This window comes from Nerophis ophidion, linkage group LG21 (assembly GCF_033978795.1).
Source record: "Nerophis ophidion isolate RoL-2023_Sa linkage group LG21, RoL_Noph_v1.0, whole genome shotgun sequence".
Classification (NCBI taxonomy): domain Eukaryota; kingdom Metazoa; phylum Chordata; class Actinopteri; order Syngnathiformes; family Syngnathidae; genus Nerophis; species Nerophis ophidion.
The window spans coordinates 40,226,436-40,251,638 of NC_084631.1; the positions used below are offsets into that span (position 1 = coordinate 40,226,436).

The 25,203-nt window shown below is 39.1% G+C and overlaps 2 protein-coding genes across 6 annotated transcripts in view; both read left to right on the plus strand.

The window, feature by feature from the left end:
• Positions 1-13,757, plus strand: part of LOC133540109 (peptide-N(4)-(N-acetyl-beta-glucosaminyl)asparagine amidase-like) — a 27,285-nt gene extending 13,528 nt beyond the window's left edge. For 2 of the 3 annotated variants that reach the window (XM_061882611.1, XM_061882612.1), the window contains exons 7-12: positions 138-283; positions 2,523-2,633; positions 2,717-2,902; positions 9,047-9,232; positions 10,433-10,610; positions 13,084-13,757. In XM_061882611.1, the coding sequence (XP_061738595.1) occupies positions 138-283; positions 2,523-2,633; positions 2,717-2,902; positions 9,047-9,232; positions 10,433-10,610; positions 13,084-13,265 (989 nt within the window). In that variant the 3' untranslated portion in view covers positions 13,266-13,757. The remainder of the gene's footprint in view (positions 1-137; positions 284-2,522; positions 2,634-2,716; positions 2,903-9,046; positions 9,233-10,432; positions 10,611-13,083) is intronic. The other variant, XM_061882613.1, reaches the window with a different exon arrangement.
• Positions 13,758-19,213: 5,456 nt separating this feature from the next.
• The window catches only part of top2b (DNA topoisomerase II beta), a 132,126-nt gene continuing 126,136 nt past the window's right edge, over positions 19,214-25,203 (plus strand). For all 3 annotated transcript variants that reach the window (XM_061882614.1, XM_061882616.1, XM_061882615.1), the window contains exon 1: positions 19,214-19,658. In XM_061882614.1, coding sequence (XP_061738598.1) covers positions 19,644-19,658 — 15 coding nt within the window. In that variant the 5' untranslated portion in view covers positions 19,214-19,643. The remainder of the gene's footprint in view (positions 19,659-25,203) is intronic.

Consider the following 25,203-nt stretch of genomic DNA (forward strand, 5'->3'; position numbering starts at 1 on the left):
TCGTCACATTCCAATTCCATCCCATAAGGAACATTTGTAGGGTTCACCCAGTACGGTACCTTTTTATAATGCTGCTGCTGTGCCTGCTAACATTTATTGTGCCGTCCCCCTTGACAGCTGCCTCTTGTGTCTTTCAGACCACGTGTGGACCGAGGTCTACTCCGTGTCCCAGCGTCGCTGGCTGCACTGTGACTCATGTGAGAACGCCTGCGATAAACCTCTGCTGTATGAAGTTGGCTGGGGGAAGAAGCTCTCTTATATCTTTGCTTTCTCCAAGGACCAGGTCAGTTGCTCACTTTGATGCAGAAACTAACATGTGGCCACACTTTGTCTGCAGGCCACATGCTTTTTAATGGACCAAGTCGAGGGGATCTACCTCATTCATATATAGCATTTAGTGTCAGAGTCCAGTCCATAGTGGATCTAACATAATAGTGAGAGTCCAGTCCATAGTGGATCTAACAAAATAGTGAGAGTCCAGTCCATAGTGGATCTAACATAATAGTGAGAGTCCAGTCCATAGTGGATCTAACATAATAGTGAGAGTCCAGTCCATAGTGGATCTAACATAATAGTGAGAGTCCAGTCCATAGTGGATCTAACATAATAGTGAGAGTCCAGTCCATAGTGGATCTAACATAATATTGTGTAAGTCCAGTCCGTAGTGGATCTAACATAATATTGTGAAAGTCCTGTCCATAGTTGATCTACAATAATAGTGAGAGTCCAGTCCATAGTGGATCTAATATAATAGTGTGAGTCCAGTCCATAGTGGATCTAACATAATAGTGTGCGAGTCCAGTCCATAGTGGATCTAACATAATAGTGAGAGTCCAGTCCATAGTGGATCTAACATAATATTGTGAGAGTCCAGTCCATAGTGGATCTAACATAATATTGTGAGAGTCCAGTCCATAGTGGATCTAACATAATAGTGAGAGTCCAGTCCATAGTGGATCCAACATAATAGGGAGAGTCCAATCCATAGTGGATCTAACATAATTGTGTGAGAGTCCAGTCCATAGTGGATCTACAATAATAGTGAGAGTCCAGTCCATAGTGGATATAACATAATAGTGTGAGTCCAGTCCATAGTGGATCTAACATAATAGTGTGAGAGTCCAGTCCATAGTGGATCTAACATAATAGTGTGAGAGTCCAGTCCATAGTGGATCTAACATAGTAGTGAGAGCCCAGTCCATAGTGGATCTAACATAATATTGTGAGAGTCCAGTCCATAGTGGATCTAACATAATAGTGTCAGAGTCCAGTCCATAGTGGATCTAACATAATAGTGTGCGAGTCCAGTCCATAGTGGATCTAACATAATAGTGAGAGTCCAGTCCATAGTGGATCTAACATAATAGTGTGCGAGTCCAGTCCATAGTGGATCTAACATAATAGTGAAAGTCCAGTCCATAGTGGATCTAACATAATAGTGAGAGTCCAGTCCATAGTGGATCTACAATAATATTGAGAGTCCAGTCCATAGTGGATCTAACATAATAGTGTGAGTCCAGTCCATAGTGGATCTAACATAATATTGTGAGAGTCCAGTCCATAGTGGATCTAACATAACAGTAAGAGTCCAGTCCATAGTGGATCTAACATAATAGTGTGAGAGTCCAGTCCATAGTGGATCTAACATAATAGTGAGAGTCCAGTCCATATTGGATCTAACATAATAGTGTGAGAGTCCAGTCCATAGTGGATCTAACATAACAGTGAGAGTCCAGTCCATAGTGGATACAACATGATAGTGTGAGAGTCCAGTCCATAGTGGATCTAACATAATAGTGTGAGAGTCCAGTCCGTATCCATAGTGGATCTAACATAATAGTGTGAGAGTCCAGTCCGTATCCATAGTGGATCTAACATAATAGTGAGAGTCCAGTTTATAGTCGGGCCAGCAGGAGATCATCTTGAGTGGAGACAGGTCAGCAGTGCAAAGATTTCCCCAACTGATGCACAGATGAGTGGTCCACCCTTGGTTCAGACTTTGGACAGCTAGCGCAACATCTATGGCCACCATGAAGGAGTGGGGGGCAGAGCAGAAAAGAGACGGCAGATCAACTGGTCTAAAAGGGGGGTCTATTTAAAGGCTAGAGTATACAAATGAGTTTTAAGATGGGACTTAAATGCTTCTACTGAGGTAGCATCTCTAACTGTCACTGCTAGAACATTCCAGAGTACTTGAGCCCCAATAGAAAACGCTCTATAGCCTGCAGACTTTTTTGGGGCTGTGGGAATCACTAATAAGCCGGAGTTCTTTGAACGCAGATTTCTTGCCGGGACATATGGTACAATACAATCGGCAAGATAGGCTGGAGCTAGACTGTGAAGTACTTTATATGTAAGTAGTAAAACCTTAAAGTCACATTTTAGGTATAGGTATATATATATATGTATATATGTACATAAAGGTATATACAGAATAGGCGTAATATGATCAAACTTCCTTGTTCTTGTCAAAAGTCTTGTTATTGTTATTGCTGAGAGCATTGCTTCATTATGCGATACAGGTGGTGGACGTGACCTGGAGGTATTCCTGCAAACATTCCGAGGTTTTGTCAAGAAGGACCAGTGTTCAGGAGGCCTGGTTGCTGCACACCATCATTGGGCTGAATGCCTCGGTAGGTGTTTACATTTTTCCACCATGCACGCAAGACGCTCGTCATCTTCAACTGCTCGAGTCTGATTTGCTTTGATGCTCCAGAGGCAGCAATCTGTGAGTGCGGACAGGAAGAGAAAACTGTCAGAACGGCTGGTTGTTGAACTTGTTGAGTTCATTTGCCCCAAAACGCCAAAAGCGGGTGAGCTGGGAGGGCGGATGTCCGGGTCTCTGGGATGGAGGACGGCGAGGGGAGAGACGGGAGATGCTGATGCACGGAATGGCAAACAGGTACGCTAGCAATGAGGCACATTTTGTACGCAAATCAAGTAAAAATTAGACGCAGACAAAGTCTGGCTAAGTGTTTCATACAATAATTCATTTTCAATGTCTGTGATGAGGTGGCGACTTGTCCAGGGATAATCCCGCCTTCCGCCCGATTGAAGCTGAGAGGCTGCAGCACCCCCCCGCGAGCCCGAAAGGGACAAGCGGTAGAAAATGGATGGATGGAATGTATGAAACCCAAAAGAAGTGAAGGTGGCACGTTCTGTATGATTTGCAAATCCTTTTCAACAAGATACTTAACTTTCAAACTGTTATTACTTTATTTTGTCAAAAAAGCTGGCACAAGTGGCAAAAAAGACTGAGGAAGTAGAGGAATGATTGATTTGATTGAAACTTTTATTAGTAGATTGCAAGTACAGTACATATTCCGTACATCATTTTCTACCGCTTATTCCCTTTGGAGTCGCGGGGGGCGCTGGTGCCTATCTCAGCTACAATCAGGAGGAAGGCGGGGTACACCCTTGACAAGTCGCCACCTCATCGCAGGGCCAACACAGACGGACAACATTCACACTCACATTCACACACTAGGGCCAATTTAGTGTTGCCAATCAACCTATCCCCAGGTGCATGTCTTTGGACATTAATATTCCGTATAATTGACCACTAAATGGTAACACCCGAATAAGTTTTTCAACTTGTTTAAGTCGGGGTCCACGCAAATCAATTCATGGTAATGCTCATCAAAGACTTATTTGGAACATCCCACAGGTGATCAGGCTAATTGGGGACAGGTGGGTGCCATGATTGGGTATGAAAGCAGCTGCCATGAAATGCTCAGTCATTCACAAACAAGGACGGGGCGAAGGTCACCACTCTGTCAACAATTCAAATTGTTTAAGAACAACATTTCTCAACCAGCTATTGCAAGGAATTTAGGGATGTCATCGTCTACGCTCTGTAATATAATCAAAAGGTTCAAAGAATCTGGAGAAATCTCTGCACGTAAGCGGCAATGCCCGTCACCTTCAATCCAATTCAAAAAAACGACATCAGTGTGTAAAGGATATCACCACATGGGCTCAGTAAAACTTCTGAAAACCACTGTCAGTAACTACAGTTGGTCGCTACATCTGTAAGTGCAAGTTAAAACTCTACTATGCAAAGCCAAAGCTATTTATCAACAACACCCAGAAACGCTTCACTGGGCCCGAGCTCATCTAAGATGGATTGATGCAAAGTAGAAAACTGTTCTGTAAACAGTCTGACGAGTCCGCTCTGTAATATCATCAAAAGGTTCAAAGAATCTGGAGAAATCTCTGCACGTAAGCGGCAATGCCCGTGACCTTCAATCCAATTAAAAAAAACGACATCAGTGTGTAAAGGATATCACCACATGTGCTCAGTAACACTTCAGAAAACCACTGTCAGTAACTACAGTTGGTCGCTACATCTGTAAGTGCAAGTTAAAACCCTACTATGCAAAGCCAAAGCTATTTATCAACAACACCCAGAAACACTTCACTGGGCCCGAGCTCATCTAAGATGGATTGATGCAAAGTAGAAAACTGTTCTGTAGTCTGACGAGTCCGCTCTGTAATATCATCAAAAGGTTCAAAGAATCTGGAGAAATCTCTGCACGTAAGCGGCAATGCCCGTGACCTTCAATCCAATTCAAAAAACCGACATCAGATAGATAGATAGTACTTTATTTATTCCGTCAGGAGAGTTCCTTCAGGAAAATTACAATTTTCAGCACAATCCCATTCAAGATAAGACAAACATTACAGGGAGACAGAACAGGATCGCTGACGGGTGTGTAAAGGATCAGTGTGTAAAGGATATCACCACATGTCCTCAGTAAAATTTCTGAAAACCACTGTCAGTAACTACAGTTGGTCGCTACATCTGTAAGTGCAAGTTAAAACCCTACTATGCAAAGCCAAAGCTATTTATCAACAACACCCAGAAACACTTCACTGGGCCCGAGCTCATCTAAGATGGATTGATGCAAAGTAGAAAACTGTTCTGTAGTCTGACGAGTCCGCTCTCTAATATCATCAAAAGGTTCAAAGAATCTGGAGAAATCACTGCACGTAAGCGGCAATGCCCGTGACCTTCAATCCAATTAAAAAAACCCGACATCAGTGTGTAAAGGATATCACCACATGTGCTCAGTAAAACTTCAGAAAACCACTGTCAGTAACTACCGTTGGTCGCTACATCTGTAAGTGCAAGTTAAAACTTTACTATGCAAAGCCAAAGCTATTTGTCAACAACACCCAGAAACGCTTCACTGGGCCCGAGCTCATCTAAGATGGATTGATGCAAAGTAGGAAACTGTTCTGTAGTCTGACGGGTCCGCTCTCTAATATCATCAAAAGGTTCAAAGAATCTGGAGAAATCACTGCACGTAAGCGGCAATGCCCGTGACCTTCAATCCAATTTAAAAAACCCGACATCAGTGTGTAAAGGATATCACCACATGTGCTCAGTAACACTTCAGAAAACCACTGTCAGTAACTACAGTTGGTCGCTACATCTGTAAGTGCAAGTTAAAACTCTACTATGCAAAGCCAAAGCTATTTATCAACAACACCCAGAAACGCTTCACTGGGCCCGAGCTCATCTAAGATGGATTGATGCAAAGTAGAAAACTGTTCTGTTGTCTGACGAGTCCGCTCTGTAATATCATCAAAAGGTTCAAAGAATCTGGAGAAATCTCTGCACGTAAGCGGCAATGCCCGTGACCTTCAATCCAATTCAAAAAACCGACATCAGATAGATAGATAGTACTTTATTTATTCCGTCAGGAGAGTTCCTTCAGGAAAATTACAATTTTCAGCACAATCCCATTCAAGATCAGACAAACATTACAGGGAGACAGAACAGGATCGCTGACGGGTGTGTAAAGGATCAGTGTGTAAAGGATATCACCACATGTCCTCAGTAAAACTTCTGAAAACCACTGTCAGTAACTACAGTTGGTCGCTACATCTGTAAGTGCAAGTTAAAACCCTACTATGCAAAGCCAAAGCTATTTATCAACAACACCCAGAAACACTTCACTGGGCCCGAGCTCATCTAAGATGGATTGATGCAAAGTAGAAAACTGTTCTGTAGTCTGACGAGTCCGCTCTCTAATATCATCAAAAGGTTCAAAGAATCTGGAGAAATCCCTGCACGTAAGCGGCAATGCCCGTGACCTTCAATCCAATTCCAAAAACCGACATCAGTGTGTAAAGGATATCACCACATGTGCTCAGTAACACTTCAGAAAACCACTGTCAGTAACTACAGTTGGTCGCTACATCTGTAAGTGCAAGTTAAAACTCTACTATGCAAAGCCAAAGCTATTTATCAACAACACCCAGAAACACTTCACTGGACCCGAGCTCATCTAAGATGGATTGATGCAAAGTAGAAAACTGTTCTGTTGTCTGACGAGTCCGCTCTGTAATATCATCAAAAGGTTCAAAGAATCTGGAGAAATCTCTGCACGTAAGCGGCAATGCCCGTGACCTTCAATCCAATTAAAAAAAAAACGACATCAGTGTGTAAAGGATATCACCGCATGTGCTCAGTAACACTTCAGAAAACCACTGTCAGTAACTACAGTTGGTCGCTACATCTGTAAGTGCAAGTTAAAACTCTACTATGCAAAGCCAAAGCTATTTATCAACAACACCCAGAAACGCTTCACTGGGCCCGAGCTCATCTAAGATGGATTGATGCAAAGTAGAAAACTGTTCTGTAGTCTGACGAGTCCACATTTCAAATTGTTTTGTCGTGACCTCCGGACTCGAGAGGAAAAGAACAATTTGGACTGTTCTAGGTGCAAAGTGTAAAAGGCAAAGTCTGTGATGGTATGGGGGTGCATTAGTGCCCAAGGCATGGGTAACTTTCACATCTGGGAAGGTACCATTAATGCTGAAAGATACATACAGCTTTTGGAGCAACATCGCATGTTACAACAGGGTGGCTTCATAGTAAAAGAGTGCGGGTACTAGACTGGCCTGCCTGTAATCCAGACCTGTCTCCCATTGAAAATGTGTGGTGCAATATGAAGCCTAAACCAACAGAAGGGAGACTGTTGAACAACTTAAGCTGTACATCAAGCAAGAATGGGAAATAATTCCACTTCAAAAATGTCTCTGTTTGTTCTTTGTATTCCCTCTGTCCTCCTGTGTCAGCCACAGCTGTTCACCTGTGTTTCTTAACCAGCCTGTTGATTGGCTGATTATTGCTACACCGAACTGGAGGCCACAGTAAAACACGGTAAAACTATGAACTGTTAATCATTCAAATGGTAGTAGAAAAGTGCTACACAAGTCAAATCCATTACTGTCAATCAATCAATCAATCAATGTTTATTTATATAGCCCCAAATCACAAATGTCTCAAAGGACTGCACAAATCATTACGACTACAACATCCTCGGAAGAACCCACAAAAGGGCAAGGAAAACTCACACCCAGTGGGCAGGGAGAATTCACATCCAGTGGGACGCCAGTGACAATGCTGACTATGAGAAACCTTGGAGAGGACCTCAGATGTGAGCAACCCCCCCCCCCCTCTAGGGGACCGAAAGCAATGGATGTCGAGCGGGTCTAACATGATACTGTGAAAGTTCAATCCATAGTGGCTCCAACACAGCGAGAGTTCAGTTCAAAGCGGATCCAAGACAGCAGCGAGAGTCCCGTCCACAGGAAACCATCTCAAGCGGAGGCGGATCAGCAGCGTAGAGATCTCCCCAATCGATACAGGCGAGCGGTCCATCCTGGGTCCCGACGAGCGGTCCATCCTGGGTCTCGACTCTGGACAGCCAATACTTCATCCATGGTCATCGGACCGGACCCCCTCCACAAGGGAGGGGGGGACATAGGAGAAAGAAAAGAAGCGGCAGATCAACTGGTCTAAAAAGGAGGTCTATTTAAAGGCTAGAGTATACAGATGAGTTTTAAGGTGAGACTTAAATGCTTCTACTGAGGTGGCATCTCGAACTGTTACCGGGAGGGCATTCCAGAGTACTGGAGCCCGAACGGAAAACGCTCTATAGCCCGCAGACTTTTTTTGGGCTCTAGGAATCACTAATAAGCCGGAGTCTTTTGAAGGCAGATTTCTTGCCGGGACATATGGTACAATACAATCGGCAAGATAGGCTGGAGCTAGACCGTGTAGTATTTTATACGTAAGTAGTAAAACCTTAAAGTCACATCTTAAGTGCACAGGAAGCCAGTGCAGGTGAGCCAGTATAGGTATATATGTATGTATATATGTATATAAAGGTATATACAGTATAGGTATATATGTGTGTATATATGTATATAAAGGTATATACAGTACAGTCGTAATATGATCAAACTTTCTTGTTCTTGTCAAAAGTCTAGCAGCCGCATTTTGTACCAACTGTAATCTTTTAATGCTAGACATGGGGAGACTGTCAGGTTCACACACCGAACTATTAAATAAAGACAAGAAGCGAGGAATCAAACAGAGACAGGATTCAATTTAGATCATGAGGAGAGCACGTCGACCTGCACCCTCGTACGGTGTCACCCCACGCTCTGCGGAAAGGGTTCCTCACGCCTCCTTGTTTATTTTAGCATTTTCTGATTACATTGCTGCAGCTGCTTCCAAGGGAAGGAGGGTCATAAACAGCTGCTGCACTCGGTCATGAACTGTTCAAAGATAAGGTGTCAGGTTTGTCCCCTCTCTGCTTTGTAGACCTCGGGTCATGACAAGGTCTTCCTGTGGCTGTCCAATAGATCAAAGAAACCGACACCTCCGCGTCGCATCCCGTCGCACGCAGTGGAGGGTTTTGTTTGATAAGATCAAAGAAAGATTTTGTCTTCTCGCAGAGGGACCTGAACTCATGGGGATATAAAGTTGTGTAATAACTTATATACAATTATTCTGACAATTACCATTACCGTCGTTCCCAGTAGATCTAGCTGCCGAAAATTAAAATTTTCCCCAGGGAACTCTCTTGAAGGAATCAATAAAGTACTACCTAAAACACCGAGCGGAGACAGGAAACTCCTGACACAAACAGGAAGTGATCAAAATAAGAGCACGACAAAAGTATGATTTCTTGGCTTTGCGAAAAGGTAACATTTTTGAGTGAAGACAACATCTGTTTGTTGTCAGAATGCAGGTTTTGTGTTTACGCTCACGGAGAAAGAGAAGCAAGACAAACGACTGCACGTGTCTTACAACGCCTCCAAAGATCAATACTGTCGAGTGTCCAATGACTTGGAGGTCCTCCACAGCTGGGAAGGATGTTTGTGGGAGAAGGAGTCGGTCTTCAGGAAGGTGGAAAATGACTGGCAGATGGTAGGTTTACTGCAACCTTTATTTTTATTCAAACCACCAACAGCTTATTGATACCAATAATAACCAATACCAATAATTTCCAATATTACATTTTAAATCGTCCGATATTATCGGACATTTCTAGTCTCCAGTGAAATCTGATTACCCTTGTTTTTAAAGTGGAAATAGTTAGCAGTGGTGGCTAAGGTTACAGTTTGGGGGTTAAGGTTATGGTTCTTCCATTACACCATAAGGCAGTGGTTCTCAAACTTTTTTTGTCATCCCCCACTTTGGACAAGGGGGAGTTTTCAAGCCCCGTCCGCCAAACAGAACGCTAATGCCAAGATGAACATTTTCAAATTTATTGAACATCAAGTTGTATACATTCAAACTCAATAACATAAAATAACTTCAAGTTCAATATTAAATAAAATAACTGTGCAGCTGTGGTATAACTTGCATCAAGTTCAATAATATATCAAATAACTTGCATCAAGTTCAATAATAAATCAAATAACTTGCATCAAGTTCAATAATCAATTAATTAAAAGTGCCACTTTTTTGTGTTTTGATAACATTTACCGCGCTCGCAACATTTGTTAAAACCTCATTGAGTTCGGGGCTGAGCTGCCTTGACGCGAGTGCTTCCCGGTGAATGACACAATGTGTCCAATGCGCATTTGGCGCAACCCTCTTTATGAGAGCCTGCAGCCCGTTTCTTGACCCTGCCATGGTCTGTGCGCCATCAGAGCAAACGCCCACACAGTTTTCCCATTTAAGGTCGTGTTCTTTGAGGAAACTGTCCATTATCTTGAACAGCTCATCAGCACTGGCTCTATTTTTTTTTTGTATTTGCAAAACAGCAAATCCTCGCACAGTGACTCGCCATGTACCACGTATGCGATGAACAGGCAGTCTTTATTGCCGTCAGTAGCTTCGTGCACTTGTAAAGCAAAACGACTTTCTTTTAATTTGTCTACGAGTTGTTCCTCAAGATCACTTGAAATGTCGCATATACGTCTCGCAACTGTCGTTTCACGGTGATTTACAGTTTGTATAGAAAATGGGGTTGTAAAAAAAATAATCTAAGAATATAATTAAAAAAAAAAATTAAAGTTACATTTCCTCCCATTTCTTGCGCCCCACCTGTCATGTCTCTATTCCCCACACTTTGAGAAACGCTGCCATAAGGTATTTACACTATTATATTTCTTCCTTCAGGTATATATTGCTCGGACTGAAGGCTCCTCCGCTGGACGGATCAGCTGGAAATTTGACTTTGCGCCTTCAGAACTGACGATAAAGTCCGTGTCAATCAAAGCCAGTAGCCAGACTTTCAATTCCGGCAAAGTCAGCTGGCTGCTGCAGTCAGGCCTGACTAAAGCCCACCTTGTTGGAGGTAGGTAACTACAATCATTATTATGGGCCAGCTGCAATGCAAGCAGCCCATAATATTTTTCCTCATACTTCAACTTGTATTATTATAGTTCTGCACGTTTCTCTCACCATTAATACGAGACGTATCTGCCAACGAACCCCCACATATGTTATACCATCGGAAAGGTCTCACTCGCTCCTACGGTACTTTAAGTGAGCAACATTTCCTGTTGTTCACGAACAACAACAACAAAAAAATAGGCCAATTTAATGGGTACATACCCTTTTAATGGACGATTGTCAACGCCAAAAAGATAAGACTACTTTACACACAAGCTAACTTATAGCATGTTAACGTTAGCTTGCTTGCATGCTAACATAAGCATGATATTTTTTTTAACTATATTAGTTTTTATTCACGCCCGGGTCAAATAACTTCAACTTGTATTATAATAGTTCTGCACGTTTCTCCTACTTTTAATACGAGATGGATCGGCCAACGAACCCCCACATATGTCATACCATGGGAAAGGTCTCACTTGCGCCTACGGCGGTAGTTTAGGTTGGCAACATTTCGTGTTACTATGTGTGTTTATCCTAAACATTCCTGCCACTTCTTGGTGACGCTGTTCACAAAAAAAAATATATATATATATATTATATTATACAGCATTATTCACATGTGAATAATGTAAATATAGTCTATTATACAGCATTATTCACATGTGAATAATATAAATACAGAGTACTATACAGCATTATTCACATGTGAATAATATAAATACAGTCTATTATACAGCATTATTTACATGTGAATAATATAAATACAGTCTATTATACAGCATTATTCACATGTCAATAATATAAATACAGTCTATTATACAGCATTATTCACATGTGAATAATAAAGTATCATACAGCATTATTCACATGTCAATAATATAAATACAGTCTATTATACAGCATTATTCACATGTCAATAATATAAATACAGTCTATTATACAGCATTATTCACATGTGAATAATATAAATACAGAGTACGATACAGCATTATTCACATGTCAATAATATAAATACAGAGTATGATACAGCATTATTCACATGTGAATAATATAAATACAGTCTATTATACAGCATTATGCAAATGTGAATAATGTAAATATAGTCTATTATACAGCATTATTCACATGTGAATAATATAAATACAGTCTATTATACAGCATTATTCACATGTGAATAATATAAATACAGTGTATTATACACCATTATTCACATGTGAATAATATAAATACAGTATCATACAGCATTATGCACATGTGAATAATGTAAATATAGTCTATTATACAGCATTATTCACATGTGAATAATATAAATACAGTCTATTATACAGCATTATTCACATGTCAATAATATAAATACAGTCTATTATACAGCATTATGCACATGTGAATAATGTAAATATAGTCTATTATACAGCATTATTCACATGTCAATAACATAAATACAGTCTATTATACAGCATTATTCACATGTCAATAATATAAATACAGTCTATTATACAGCATTATGCGCATGTGAATAATGTGAATACAGTCTATTATACAGCATTATTCACATGTGAATAATATAAATACAGTCTATTATACAGCATTATTCACATGTCAATAAAATAACTACAGTCTATTATACATTTAAGTACAGTCAAAAAGGAACATATGCATTATACAGTCTGATGGCTGTCAGTAAGAAGGACTTCCTCTGTCGTTCTGTGTTGCATTTTGGGAGTCTGATCCTTCCACTGAACGTGCTCATTTTCTCCACCAGGTAGCTTATTGCTTTGCAAATGTCGGGAACATGTTTTGTTTTGATCACAATATGCAGACGACAGCGGAAGGTAGTGCACAGGTAAAAAGGTGTCTAATGCTTATACCAAAAATAAACAAAAGGCGAGTGCCGCTATGGAAAGGCATTGAAACTTAGGGAAGGCTATGAAAATTAAACTAAAACTGAACTGGCTACAGAGTAAAAAAAAACAGAATGCTGGACGACAGCAAAAACTTACTGTGGAGCAAAGACGTCCGAACATGACATGACAATCAACAATGTCCCCACAAAGAAGGATTAAAACATCTAAAATATTATTGACAAAAAGGTGTGGGAAATGAAACTACAACAGGAAAATACCAACAAAACAGGAAAAGCCACCAAAATAGGAGTGCAAGACAAGAAGTAAAACACTACACAGGAGAATGGCAATAAACTCAAAATAAGTCAGGGTGTGATGTGCCAGGTGGTGACAGTACACCTACTTTGAGACAAGAGCTATAGTGATGCATGCTTGGTTATGCTTTAAAGTCATATCCAGCAGTTGCGAGAACGATTTTTTATTGTCAATATTGGCTGCCGAGTTTAATTTTTTAATGATTTGTGCAGGTGGTGTGAAAAAAATGTGTCAAAAAAAGCGCTGATTTCTGATCGTGCTTTTAACCCTCAGATGGAAGCATGCAGTCATTCCAGAGTCTCAAGGGTTCTTCGGAGTTGATGGTCACGGCGCAGCTCAGTGGAGGCGATGGAGACACCGCCTGGCAGCACTCTCAGATCTTCAGACAGAGTTTGAAGGAGACCGGACTATCCTGCTTTGAGGTCCTAATAGACCTACAAGACGTAGAAAGATGAAGACTGGACCCTATTTGTCTATTTCAGACAGTAGGTTGACTCTGGCTATTGTTCACTATGACTGTTCAGTCTACAAAATATAATATTGTTGATGTTCCTGTTGCTATGATAATGATTGGGATACTTATATCCTGTCTTGTTTTGCTCAACATAACTAAATATATCTTTAAAGAGACAAATATCAAACCTTTCTCACTACCAACACCATCCAACAGCACACACACTCATATTTCAGAGCACAGGAATTTAATATGAAACCTGTCAGGTTCAAACACCGAAGTATCTATTAAACAAGACAAGAAGCAATGAATCAAACTGAGACAGGATTAAATTTAGTTCATGAGGAGAGCGTGTGAACCTGTACCTTCGTACAGTATGACCCCACGCTCTGAGGAACAAATTCCATGCCTTCGCATTTATTTGGGCCTTTTCTGATTACATTGCTGCAGCTGCTTCCAAGGGGAGGAGGGTCATAAACAGCTGCCGCACTCAGTTTTGATTGATTGATTGAAACTTTTATTAGTAGAGTGCACCGTTCCGTACATATTCTGTACAACTGACCACTAAATGGTAACACCCCAATACATTTTTCAACTTGTTAATCATTTCATGGTACAAATATATACAATCAGCAAAATACCGCCATCACACAGGTTAATAGAATTATTTACATTATTTACAATCTGGGGGGTGGGATGATGAGGGTTTGGTTGATATCAGCACTTCAGTCATCAACAATGGCATCATCAGAGAAATGGACATTGAAACAGTGTAGGTCTGACTTAGTAGGATGTGTACAGCCAGCAGAGAACATAGTGAGTTCAGATAGCATATGAACAAGTATATACATTAGAAATACATTGGATTATTTACATTTTGGTTATTTACAATCCGGGGAGATGGGTTGTGAAGGGGGGAGGGTGTTAGTAAAGGGTTGAAGTTACCTGGAGGAAATTGTCGCTTCCTCAGTCCGAATCGCTCTCGCTGCTGATGGCTATAATTGTAAACAATGTTCAGATGTGAGGAGCTCCACAACCCGTGACGTCACGCGCACATCGTCTGCTACTTCCGGTACAGGCAAGGCTTTTTTATTAGCGACCAAAAGTTGTGAACTTTAGCGTCGATGTTCTCTACTAAATCCTTTCAATAAAAATATGGCAATATCGCAAAATGATCAAGTATGACACATAGAATGGACCTGCTATCCCCGTTTAAATAAGAAAATCTCATTTCAGTAGGCCTTTAAAGTTGTTTATAGGGCCACCCTCAGTGTGACCCGTATGGCTGTTGATCAAGTATGCTTGCATTCACTTGTGTGTGTGAAAAGACGTATTTATTATTTGATTGGGCCGGCACACAAAAGCATTGCCTTTAAGGCATTTCCCCAATATTGTTGTCTGGGTGGATATCGGGAGATTATTGGGAGGGGCACTAAAATTCGGTAGTCTCCTGGGAAAATGGGGAGGGTTAGCAAGTATGACTGGGAGACACAACTGCTCTGTGCTTCTTCCTACATCCGTGTACCACTCCGTAGAGCGGCGTTTTAAAAAGTCATTTATTTTACTTTTTTATTTCCGATATTACGTCCGATATTTCATTTATCGTCCGATATCGGCAGTCTGATATTATCGGACTTCTCCAACACATACAGTGTGTATATATATATATATAGTGTGTGTGTTTTTATATATATATATATATATATATATATATATATATATTGTATATATATATATATATTATATATATATATATATATATATATACTGTATATATATATATATATATTATATATATATATATATATATATATACATACATGTATGTATAAATGTGTGTGTGTATATATATATATAATATATGTATGTATATATATATGTATATGTGTATATATATACATATATATATATATATACACACACACATATATATATAAATATATATATGTATATATATATGGGCTTCACGGTGGCTGAGGGGTTAGTGCGTCTGCCTCACAATACAAAGTTCCTGCAGTCCTGGGTTCAAATCCAGGCTTGTGATCTTTCTGTGTGGAGTTTGCATGTTCTCCCCGTGAATGCGTGGGTTCCCTCCGAGTACTCCGGCTTCCTCCCACCTCCAAAGACATGCACCTGGGGATAGGCCCCTCCCACCTCCAAGGACATGCACCTGGGGATAGGTTGATTGGCAACACTAAAAATTGGCCCTAGTGTGTGAATGTGAGTGTGAAAGTTGTCTGTCTATCTGTGTTGGCCGTGCGATGAGGTGGCGACTTGTCCAGGGTGTACCCCGCCTTCCGCCCGATTGTAGCTGAGATAGGCGCCAGCGCCCCCCGCGACCCCAAAAGGGAATAAGCGGTAGAAAATGGATGGATGGATGTATATATATATATATATATATATGTATGTATATATACATACATACATACATACATATACATATATATATATATATGTATGTATATATACATACATACATACATACATATACATATATATATATATATATATATATATATATATATATATATATATATATATATATATATATATATATATATATATATATATATATATATATATATACACACACATGCAGGCACAAAAAAATCGATTAATGTCTGATTCATGATTCTTATTCATCTCAATTTTAAATTGTTTATCATTTTCAAAAATCGATTAAGAAAATTTTCCCAAAAACTTTTATAAGAATAAATTAGAAAACCAACATTTTTTTTAGACCATTGCCTTGAAAACCAGAAAGGGCACTTTCTAACCTGTAACCTGTTTTGAAAAAGAGTTATTATAAATATTACACCAAACAGTGCGTTGCGAGAATCATTTTGAATCGATTCTGACTCCAGTCTTTTTCCTGGGAATCGGAATGGAATGGTTACGTGTGCAAAGATTCACACCCCTTGATATATACAATACATACATACATATATATACATATGTATATATATATTGACCTGCTCCTCCCTGGTAAAATATGCATGTTTAAGGTCGAGGAGCATCTGCACTCCAAATAAAATGTGACAAAAATGTGCGTCACATGTAAGGTTGCAGTACTTGTCCATCATGCACTTCTATTTAAACAATTGCATTAGGAGAGACTAATTATTTTCGGTTAGACTTTTATTTCTCCTACAATGGGTGAAAGTATGTTACTATCGGTTCGCAGCCGAGTGTGAAGCGGCCGGAAAGAGAATCAGCACCTCCAAATCCGAGTCCATGGTTCTCTCCTGGAAAAGGGTGGAGTGCCATCTCCGGGTTGGGGAGGAGACCCTGCCCCAAGTGGAGGAGTTCAAGTACCTAGGAGTCTTGTTCACGAGTGTGGGAAGAGTGGATGGTGAGATCGACAGGCGGATCGGTGCGGCGTTTTCAGTAATGCGGACGTTGTACCGATCCGTTGTGGTGAAGAAGGAGCTGAGCCGGAAGGCAAAGCTCTCAATTTACCGGTCGATCTACGTTCCCATCCTCACCTATGGTCATGAGCTTTGGGTTATGACCGAAAGGATAAGATCACGGGTACAAGCGGCCCAAATGAGTTTGGGTCTCTCCCTTAGAGATAGGGTGAGAAGCTCTGCCATCCGGGAGGAACTCAAAGTAAAGCCGCTGCTCCTTCACATCGAGAGGAGCCAGATGAGGTGGTTCGGGCATCTGGTCAGGATGCCACCCGAACGCCTCCCTAGGGAGCTGTTTAGGGCATGTCCAACTGATAGGAGGCCACGGGGAAGACCCAGGACACGTTGGGAAGACTATGTCTCCCGGCTGGCCTGGGAACGCCTCGGGATCCCCCGGGAAGAGCTAGACGAAGTGGCTGGGGAGAGGGAAGTCTGGGCTTCCCTGCTTAGGCTGCTGCCCCCGCGACCCGACCTCGGATAAGCGGAAGAAGATGGATGGATGTTACTATCATTACCATTGTGCTGTAATTATGGTTTTAATGTACTATTGTTTTCTATTACATATAATACTACTTGTGTTGTTACTTATGTATCGGTTGGGGACATCTCTACGCTGCGGATCCGCCTCCGCTTGAGATGGTTTCCTGTGGACGGGACTCTCGCTGCTGTCTTGGATCTGCTTGAACTGAACTCTCGCGGCTGTGTTGGAGCCACTATGGATTGAACTTTCACAGTATCATGTTAGACCCGCTCGACATCCATTGCTTTTGGTCCCCTAGAGGGGGGGGGTTGCCCACATCTGAGGTCCTCTCCAAGGTTTCTCATAGTCAGCATTGTCACTGGCGTCCCACTGGATGTGAATTCTCCCTGCCCACTGGGTGTGAGTTTTCCTTGCCCTTTTGTGGGTTCTTCCGAGGATGTTGTAGTCGTAATGATTTGTGCAGTCCTTTGAGACATTTGTGATTTGGGGCTATATAAATAAACATTGATTGATTGATTGATTATTAATAAAACCTTAACTTAATTTGATTTAACCTTCCCACCAATCCCAATCACATTTAAGATGCATTTATTAAGACTCGCAGCACCAAAATATCTGACACAGTTAACTAAACCATCGTCAAAGTGGATAATAAGTGTACTACAGCAGTGGTCCCCAACCACCGGTCCGGGGACCAGTATTGGTCCGTGATTCATTTGCTTCCGGGCCGCACACAAACATTAATTGATTTATAAACTACCGCATTTTTTTCTAATTGACTTTAGCCTGTCTCAGTAATCACACCAATACGATGGTTAATAGATGTATATTACAACACGGGACAATGCACATTAATACGCGTACAAAATGTTAATGTACCAGATTGGAGCCAAAGGAAAACATTTTTTTTTGCTGTTTTTATCTGCCATCCTTAGAAAGCCGGTCCGAGAAAATAATGCAATGGGAAAAAAAGTTGGGGAACCTTGTACTACGGTATAAAAACAGTACTACAGTGTATTCAGAGTAAACTACAGTACAAAACCTACACACATTCACGTTTGAACAACAATGAATGTTGATTATACAAATAAAATAAAGCAGCTTGAGCAATTTACGTATCAACACAAAATAAATACGCTCCACGTACAATAAAACCAGTTAGATTAAAATTATAGAGACACCACAAAAAATAACTTGAGGGCTTTCATGACATTTTGATTTTTTCCTACTTTAAACTAATAATCAATAACAGATTGATAGTACTTTAATTCCTTCAGGAGAGTTCCCTCAGGAAAATTAAAATTCCAGCAGCAGTGTACAGAATTGAGATCAAATTTAAAAAGTAAATAACGACGAAGTGGCCGGGGAAAGGGAAGTCTGGGTTTCCCTGCTTAGGTTGTTGCCCCCGCGACCCGACCTCGGATAAGCGGAAGAAGATGTATGGATGGATGGATGGATAACGGCGGTGTAAATGGAAACGAAATGGAAAAATATTACAATAAGAATAAAAATAAACAGCAACATTGAGAATAGAAATATAATATTAAAATAGGAATATAACAAGAGAAACTAGGCATGTTATTGTTGGGTTATTAGTTAGTACTTTAAAGTATTATTAATACATTATTATTAATAATGTGTTATTTATTTGTTCTCAAATATTTTGTTTTTCCGCTGTTTCTTTTGGTGTGGTATTGTTAGGATGAAAACAAAAACATATTTTGACATTTAGGGCAGACAACATATACATGACGTAATGGATCCGAATGTCTGATGCTGGATGTCAATAAAAAACAATAAACTAGTAATCCAAATGTAATATCTACATCCAGTAGATATATTCTATAAAACTATTCTCCTCTTTGAATAAATAATTCCCATTGAGAAAAGATGAATGTAAAGATATTTTGCATGAAAAGTTGTAAACATTGCTTACATGTCTATTACCGGCATCGCTAATCTGCATCGCCATTTTACAGCGAAACAACTTACGCGTCCTCCTATTGGACGAGCCGGCGAGTTGTGGGAAAAAGACCTCCTGTGATTGGTTGATCTCCCCGCCCGCTGATTGGTTGCCCGCTTTGCAGATGGCGGTGGTGGACGGACGCTGCATTTAGCAAATATTCTTTGACTTTTTTTCCTCACTCCCCCTTCTTAATGTATACTTTCAGTCCTGTTTCCACTTCCACCTTCTTCATTTGTCTTAATATTTAACGCAGTGTAGCAGTTATTAGTTGGCCTTGCGCAGTGTGTAGAGAAGAGTGTCCCGGTTAGCATCTTTGTTCCAAGTTAGGCCTGATTGTGTTTGAACAATAGCCGCGACTCCATCTTGCTCTTTTTTTTGCCTCATTCATGCTTCTAACTCTCCGCTTTTTACTAAACAACAACAACAACATGCCGCTTGTCTACATTCTCTACCACTGACGCCGTTTTTTTGTATTGCAAGAAGAATTGAGGAATCCCAAGAAGAAGAAGAAGCTGACAAAGAAAGATGGCTGCTTGGACGGTAAATAAAGACTGATATTATATATCTTATAATATTTTATATATATCTCCCAGTCCATACCTTCATTTATCTTATACATTTACATTTGCCGACGGTGTTTATGCACATACTCAGTCGGTAGAGCGGCCGTGGCAGCAACTTGAGGGTTCCAGGTTCGATTCCCGCTTCCGCCATCCTCGTCACTGCCGTTGTGTCCTTGGGCAAGACGCTTGACCCACCTGCTCCCGGTGCCACCCACACTGGTTCAAATGTCACTTAGATATCGGCTTTCACTATGTAAAAGCGCTTTGAGTCACGAGAGAAAAGCGCTATATAAATGTAATTCACTTCACATTGTGTACATTCATGACACGTTCATCCAGACATAAGTCCATGTAAATATTTTCTATATCATTTTATAAATATTCTATATTATGTTTATAACACATTCATGACCGCTCAATTGAAATAATTCCATGTAAATATGCTGTATGTACTCTTATAGTTCATGTCCACTCATTTGACATAAGTCCATGGAAATATCCTTTACATTATTTTTCATACTATTTTATATATTGTTTATAATCAATTCATGAGACGATCATATCCACTCATTTGACATAAGTCCATGGAAATATCCTTTACATTATTTTTCATACTATTATATATATTGTTTATAATCAATTCATGAGACATTCATATCCACTCATTTGACGTAAGTCCATGGAAATATCCTTTACATTATTTTTCATACTGATTTATTTATTGTTTATAATCAATTCATGAGACATTCATAATCCACTCATTTGACATAAGTCCATGGAAATATCCTTTACATTATTTTTCAAACTATTTTATATATTGTTTATAATCAATTCATGAGACGTTCATATCCACTCATTTGACATAAGTCCATGGAAATATCCTTTACATTATTTTTCAAACTATTTTATATATTGTTTATAATCAATTCATGAGACGTTCATATCCACTCATTTGACATAAGTCCATGGAAATATCCTTTACATTATTTTTCATACTATTATATACATTGTTTATAATCAATTCATGAGACGTTCATATCCACTCATTTGACATAAGTCCATGGAAATATCCTTTACATTATTTTTCAAACTATTTTATATATTGTTTATAATCAATTCATGAGACATTCATATCCACTCATTTGACATAAGTCCATGGAAATATTCTCTATATAATTATGTAAATATTCTCTATATCATTTTATAAATATTGTATATTATGTTTATAATACATTCATGTCCGCTCAATTGACATAAGTCCATGTAAATATCCTTTGCATTAGCAGCACGGTGGAGGAGGGGTTAGTGTGTCTGCCTCACAATATACAAGGTCCTGAGTAGACAGGGTTCAATCCCGGGCTGGGGATAAGTTGATTGTCAACACTAAATGGTCCCTAGTGTGTGAATGTTGTCTATCCGTCTTGACCCTTGGCGACTTGTCCAGGGTGTACGCCGCCTTCCGCCCGATTGTAGCTGAGATAAGCACCCCCCCGCGAGCCCAAAGGGAATAAGCGGTAGAAAATGGATGGATGGATGGATATATTTCATACTATTTTATATATTGTTTGTAATCAATTCATGTTTATTTCCTCTCATTTGTCAATAGTCCATGTAAATATGGTTTAAATTATTTTTTATATATTGTTTATAATCAATTTATGACACATTCATGTCCACTCATTTGACATAAGACCATGTAAATATGGTTTACATTATTTGTTTATATATTGTTTATAATCAATTCATGACACATTCATGTCCACTCACTTGACATAAGTACATGTACATATCCTTTACATTATATTCCATAATATTTTGTATGTACTCATACATTATGTTTATATTCAATTCATGACAGGTTCATGTCCACTCATTTGTCATAAGTCCATGTAAATATCCATTTTCATTATATTTCATAGTATTTGATGTATTGTTTATAATCAATTCATGAGACCTTCATGTCCACTCATTTGACATAAGTCAATGTAAATATCCTTTACATTATTTTTTATATATTGTTTATAATTAATTTATGACATCTTCATCTACACTCACTTGACATAAGTCCATGGAAATATCCTTTACTTTATATTCCATAATATTTATGTGTTTTAATTTTTCGGACTACAATGTGCAATAATGTTGTATGTGTATATGTATATATATGCATATTTATGGGTAAATGCATGTGTGTGGATATATACATATATAGATACATATCTTCTTTTTTACTATTTATATTTCTATATTATTGTGTATGAACCTTCGGGGATCTGCTCCAATTTTGTTGTTCTTTGAACATGTTCACTTGAATAATGACAACAAAACTCCATTATATTCTTATGCAATTTAAAATGTGAAGTGAAGTGAATTATATTTATATAGCGCTTTTCTCAAGTGACTCAAAGCGCTTTACATAGTGACACCCAATATCTAAGTTACATTTAAAGCAGTGTGGGTGGCACTGGGAGCAGGTGGATAAAGTGTCTTGCCCAAAGACACAACGGCAGTGACTAGGATGGCACAAGCAGGAATCGAACCCGCAACTCTCAAGTTTCTGGCACGGCCACTCTACCAACCGAGCTATACCGCCCATGTTCCAAAAAATGTACTCTTCATATACGTATTGTTTATGATCAATTCATGACACGTTCATGTCCACTCACTTGACATAAGTCCATGTAAATATCCTTTACATTTTATTCCATAATATTTAATATAAAGGTAAAAAAAAGTACCAATGATTGTCACATATATTGTTTATAATCAATTCATGACACGTTCATGTCCACTCATGTGGCTTAAGTTGGATATGATGAATTGTACTTTTTAATCAGGTGCTAAAACTACAATCATAGCTGTGAGTGGATATAACCATGCATTACATCAGCGGTTCTCAAATGGGGGTACACGTACCCCTGGGGGTACTTGAAGGTATGCCAAGGGGTATGTGAGATTTTTTTTAAAGATTCTAAAAATAGCAACAATTCAAATATCCTTTATAAATATATTTATCGAATAATACTTCAACAAAATATGTATGTAAGTTCATAAAGTGTGAAAAGAAATGCAACAATGCAATATTCAGTGTTGACAGCATGATTTTTTGTGGACATGTTCCATAAATATTCATGTTTAAGTTTTCTTTTTTTGTGAAGAAAAGTTTAGAATGAAGTTGATGGATCCAGATGGATCTCTATTACAATCCCCAAAGATGTCTCTTTCAGTTGATGATTACTTCTATGTGTAGACATCTGCATTTATAATTGATCACTTGTTTATTTTTCAACAAGTTATTTTTATATCTTTTTTTCCAAATAGTTCAAGAAAGACCACTACAAATGAGCAATATTTTGCACTGTTATACAATTTAATAAATCAGAAACTGATGACATAGTGCTGTATTTTACTTCTTTATCGCTTTTTTTTTCAACAAAAAATGCTTTGCTCTGATTAGTGGGTACTTTAATTAAAAAAAAATCTTCACAGGGGGTACATCACTGAAAAAAGGTTGAGAACCACTGCATTGGAAAAGTCCAACGTCTTCAGTTTTTGGAAATTTACATGACATTTAGTGTTTAAACATGTGTAATAACTGCATACTCCACTTGGTTACAAATATGTAATAACTTTACTGTACTTGATTTCAAATATGTAATAACTTTACTGTACTTGGTTACAAATATGTAAAAGGGGATGGGTCTAACGCAGAGAGTAATTTCCCCACCCCCTATGTGTGTGTGTGTGTGAGACTATCAGTGGTACTTTACCTTTAACTTTAATTACTTCTACCAAAATTAAATTAGATACTATATGCTTTTTTAATCCCAGTACCATGTGTATTTAATAATTGTACAGTACAGGCCAAAAGTTTGGACACACCTTCTCATTCAATGTGTTTTGTTTTGTTGTTTTTGACTATTTTACATTGTAGATGATCACATCAAAAGTATGAATAAACACATGTGGGGTTTTGTATTTAACAAAAAATGGTGAAATAATTGAAATCATGTTTGATAAGGTGGTGACTTGTGCAGGGTGTACCACGCTTTCCGCCCGAATGCAGCTGATATTATGCTCCAGCACTCCCCAAACCCCCAAAAGGGACAAGCGGTAGAAAAAATGGATGGATGTTTTATATTCTAGTTCATGGGTGTCAAACTCTGGCCCGCGGGCCAAATTTGGCCCCTGAGGCAATATCAAATTAACATTAAAGCTGGCCCGCCGGCATTATAAGGCGGCGGTTCATTCACTCATACTAGCCAACCTTCCCGATTTTCCTGGGAGACTCCCGAAGTTCTACTTGCTCAACAGCCATACAGGTCACACTGAGGGTGGACGTATAAACAACTTTAACACTGTTACAAATATGCGCCACACTGTGAACCCACACCTAACAACGACAAACACATTTTGGGAGAACATTCGCACCGTAACACAACGTAAACACAACAGAAGAAATACCCAGAAGCCCTTGCAGCACGTACTCTTCCGGGACGCTACAATATACAACCCCCCGCTACCACCAAACCAAATGTACTAGTCTGTGGAAAAAGTCAATGTTGATATTTACCTCAGAAGGCTGCAAATAGAAAAGAAGCATTACATTTTTCATTGAAATAATTTAATATACCATTGCTGTTTTTTCATTTGTTTTTTTGAAAGTTTTGGTTTTGCACTATTAAGTTATATAAGTGTTGCTTGTTCCATATTCAGTGTTGAAGCAAATCAGTGTAGCAAACTGAGCAATAATTAACACTTTCTCTTGCTACTTCAAGGCTTGAATGTTTGATTCATTCATTGTTATTTTATTTTCAAATGTATTATTAGCCTGTGGGAAAAGTTTATTTTGATATTTACCTCAGAAGGCTGGAAATAGAAAAGAGGCATCAAATTTTGATTAAAATTGTATTTGATATGCCATTGATATTATTATTATTTGAAACTGGATTTTGCATGTCACTATAAAGATATATAAGCCTTGCTTGTTCAATATTCAATGCAAAAATTGTGTGGGTCTCTATTAAAAGGTTCATTTGTTCAACCTTGGCCCCGCGGCTTTGTTCAGTTTTACATTTTGGCCCACTCTGTATTTGAGTTTGACACCCCTGTTCTAGTTTCTTCAAAATACCCACCATTTGCTCTGATTACTGCTTTGCACAATTCAAGATTCAAGATGATGTTTATTATCCATTTTGTACAAGACATATAAGAACTAAAATTACATTTTCGGCACAGTTCCACTAAGAGCAGGGAGACAAGAACAGGAGCGCCACTTATGGTGCTCCTTATAAAAGGTGGGAAAAAGGTGATATTGGGGAAGGAGGGAAGAGTAAAAAATATCAGTCAAAGGCTGGACACTCGGTAGGGGGTCCAGACTGAGTCCAAAGGAAAAAAAACTCATTTTCCATAGCACACATAAACACGTTATGTATAATCACTAAAGATGTCTGATAACATCGGTCTGCCGATATACTCGCCGATAAATGCTTTTAAATGTAATATCGGAAATGATCGGTATC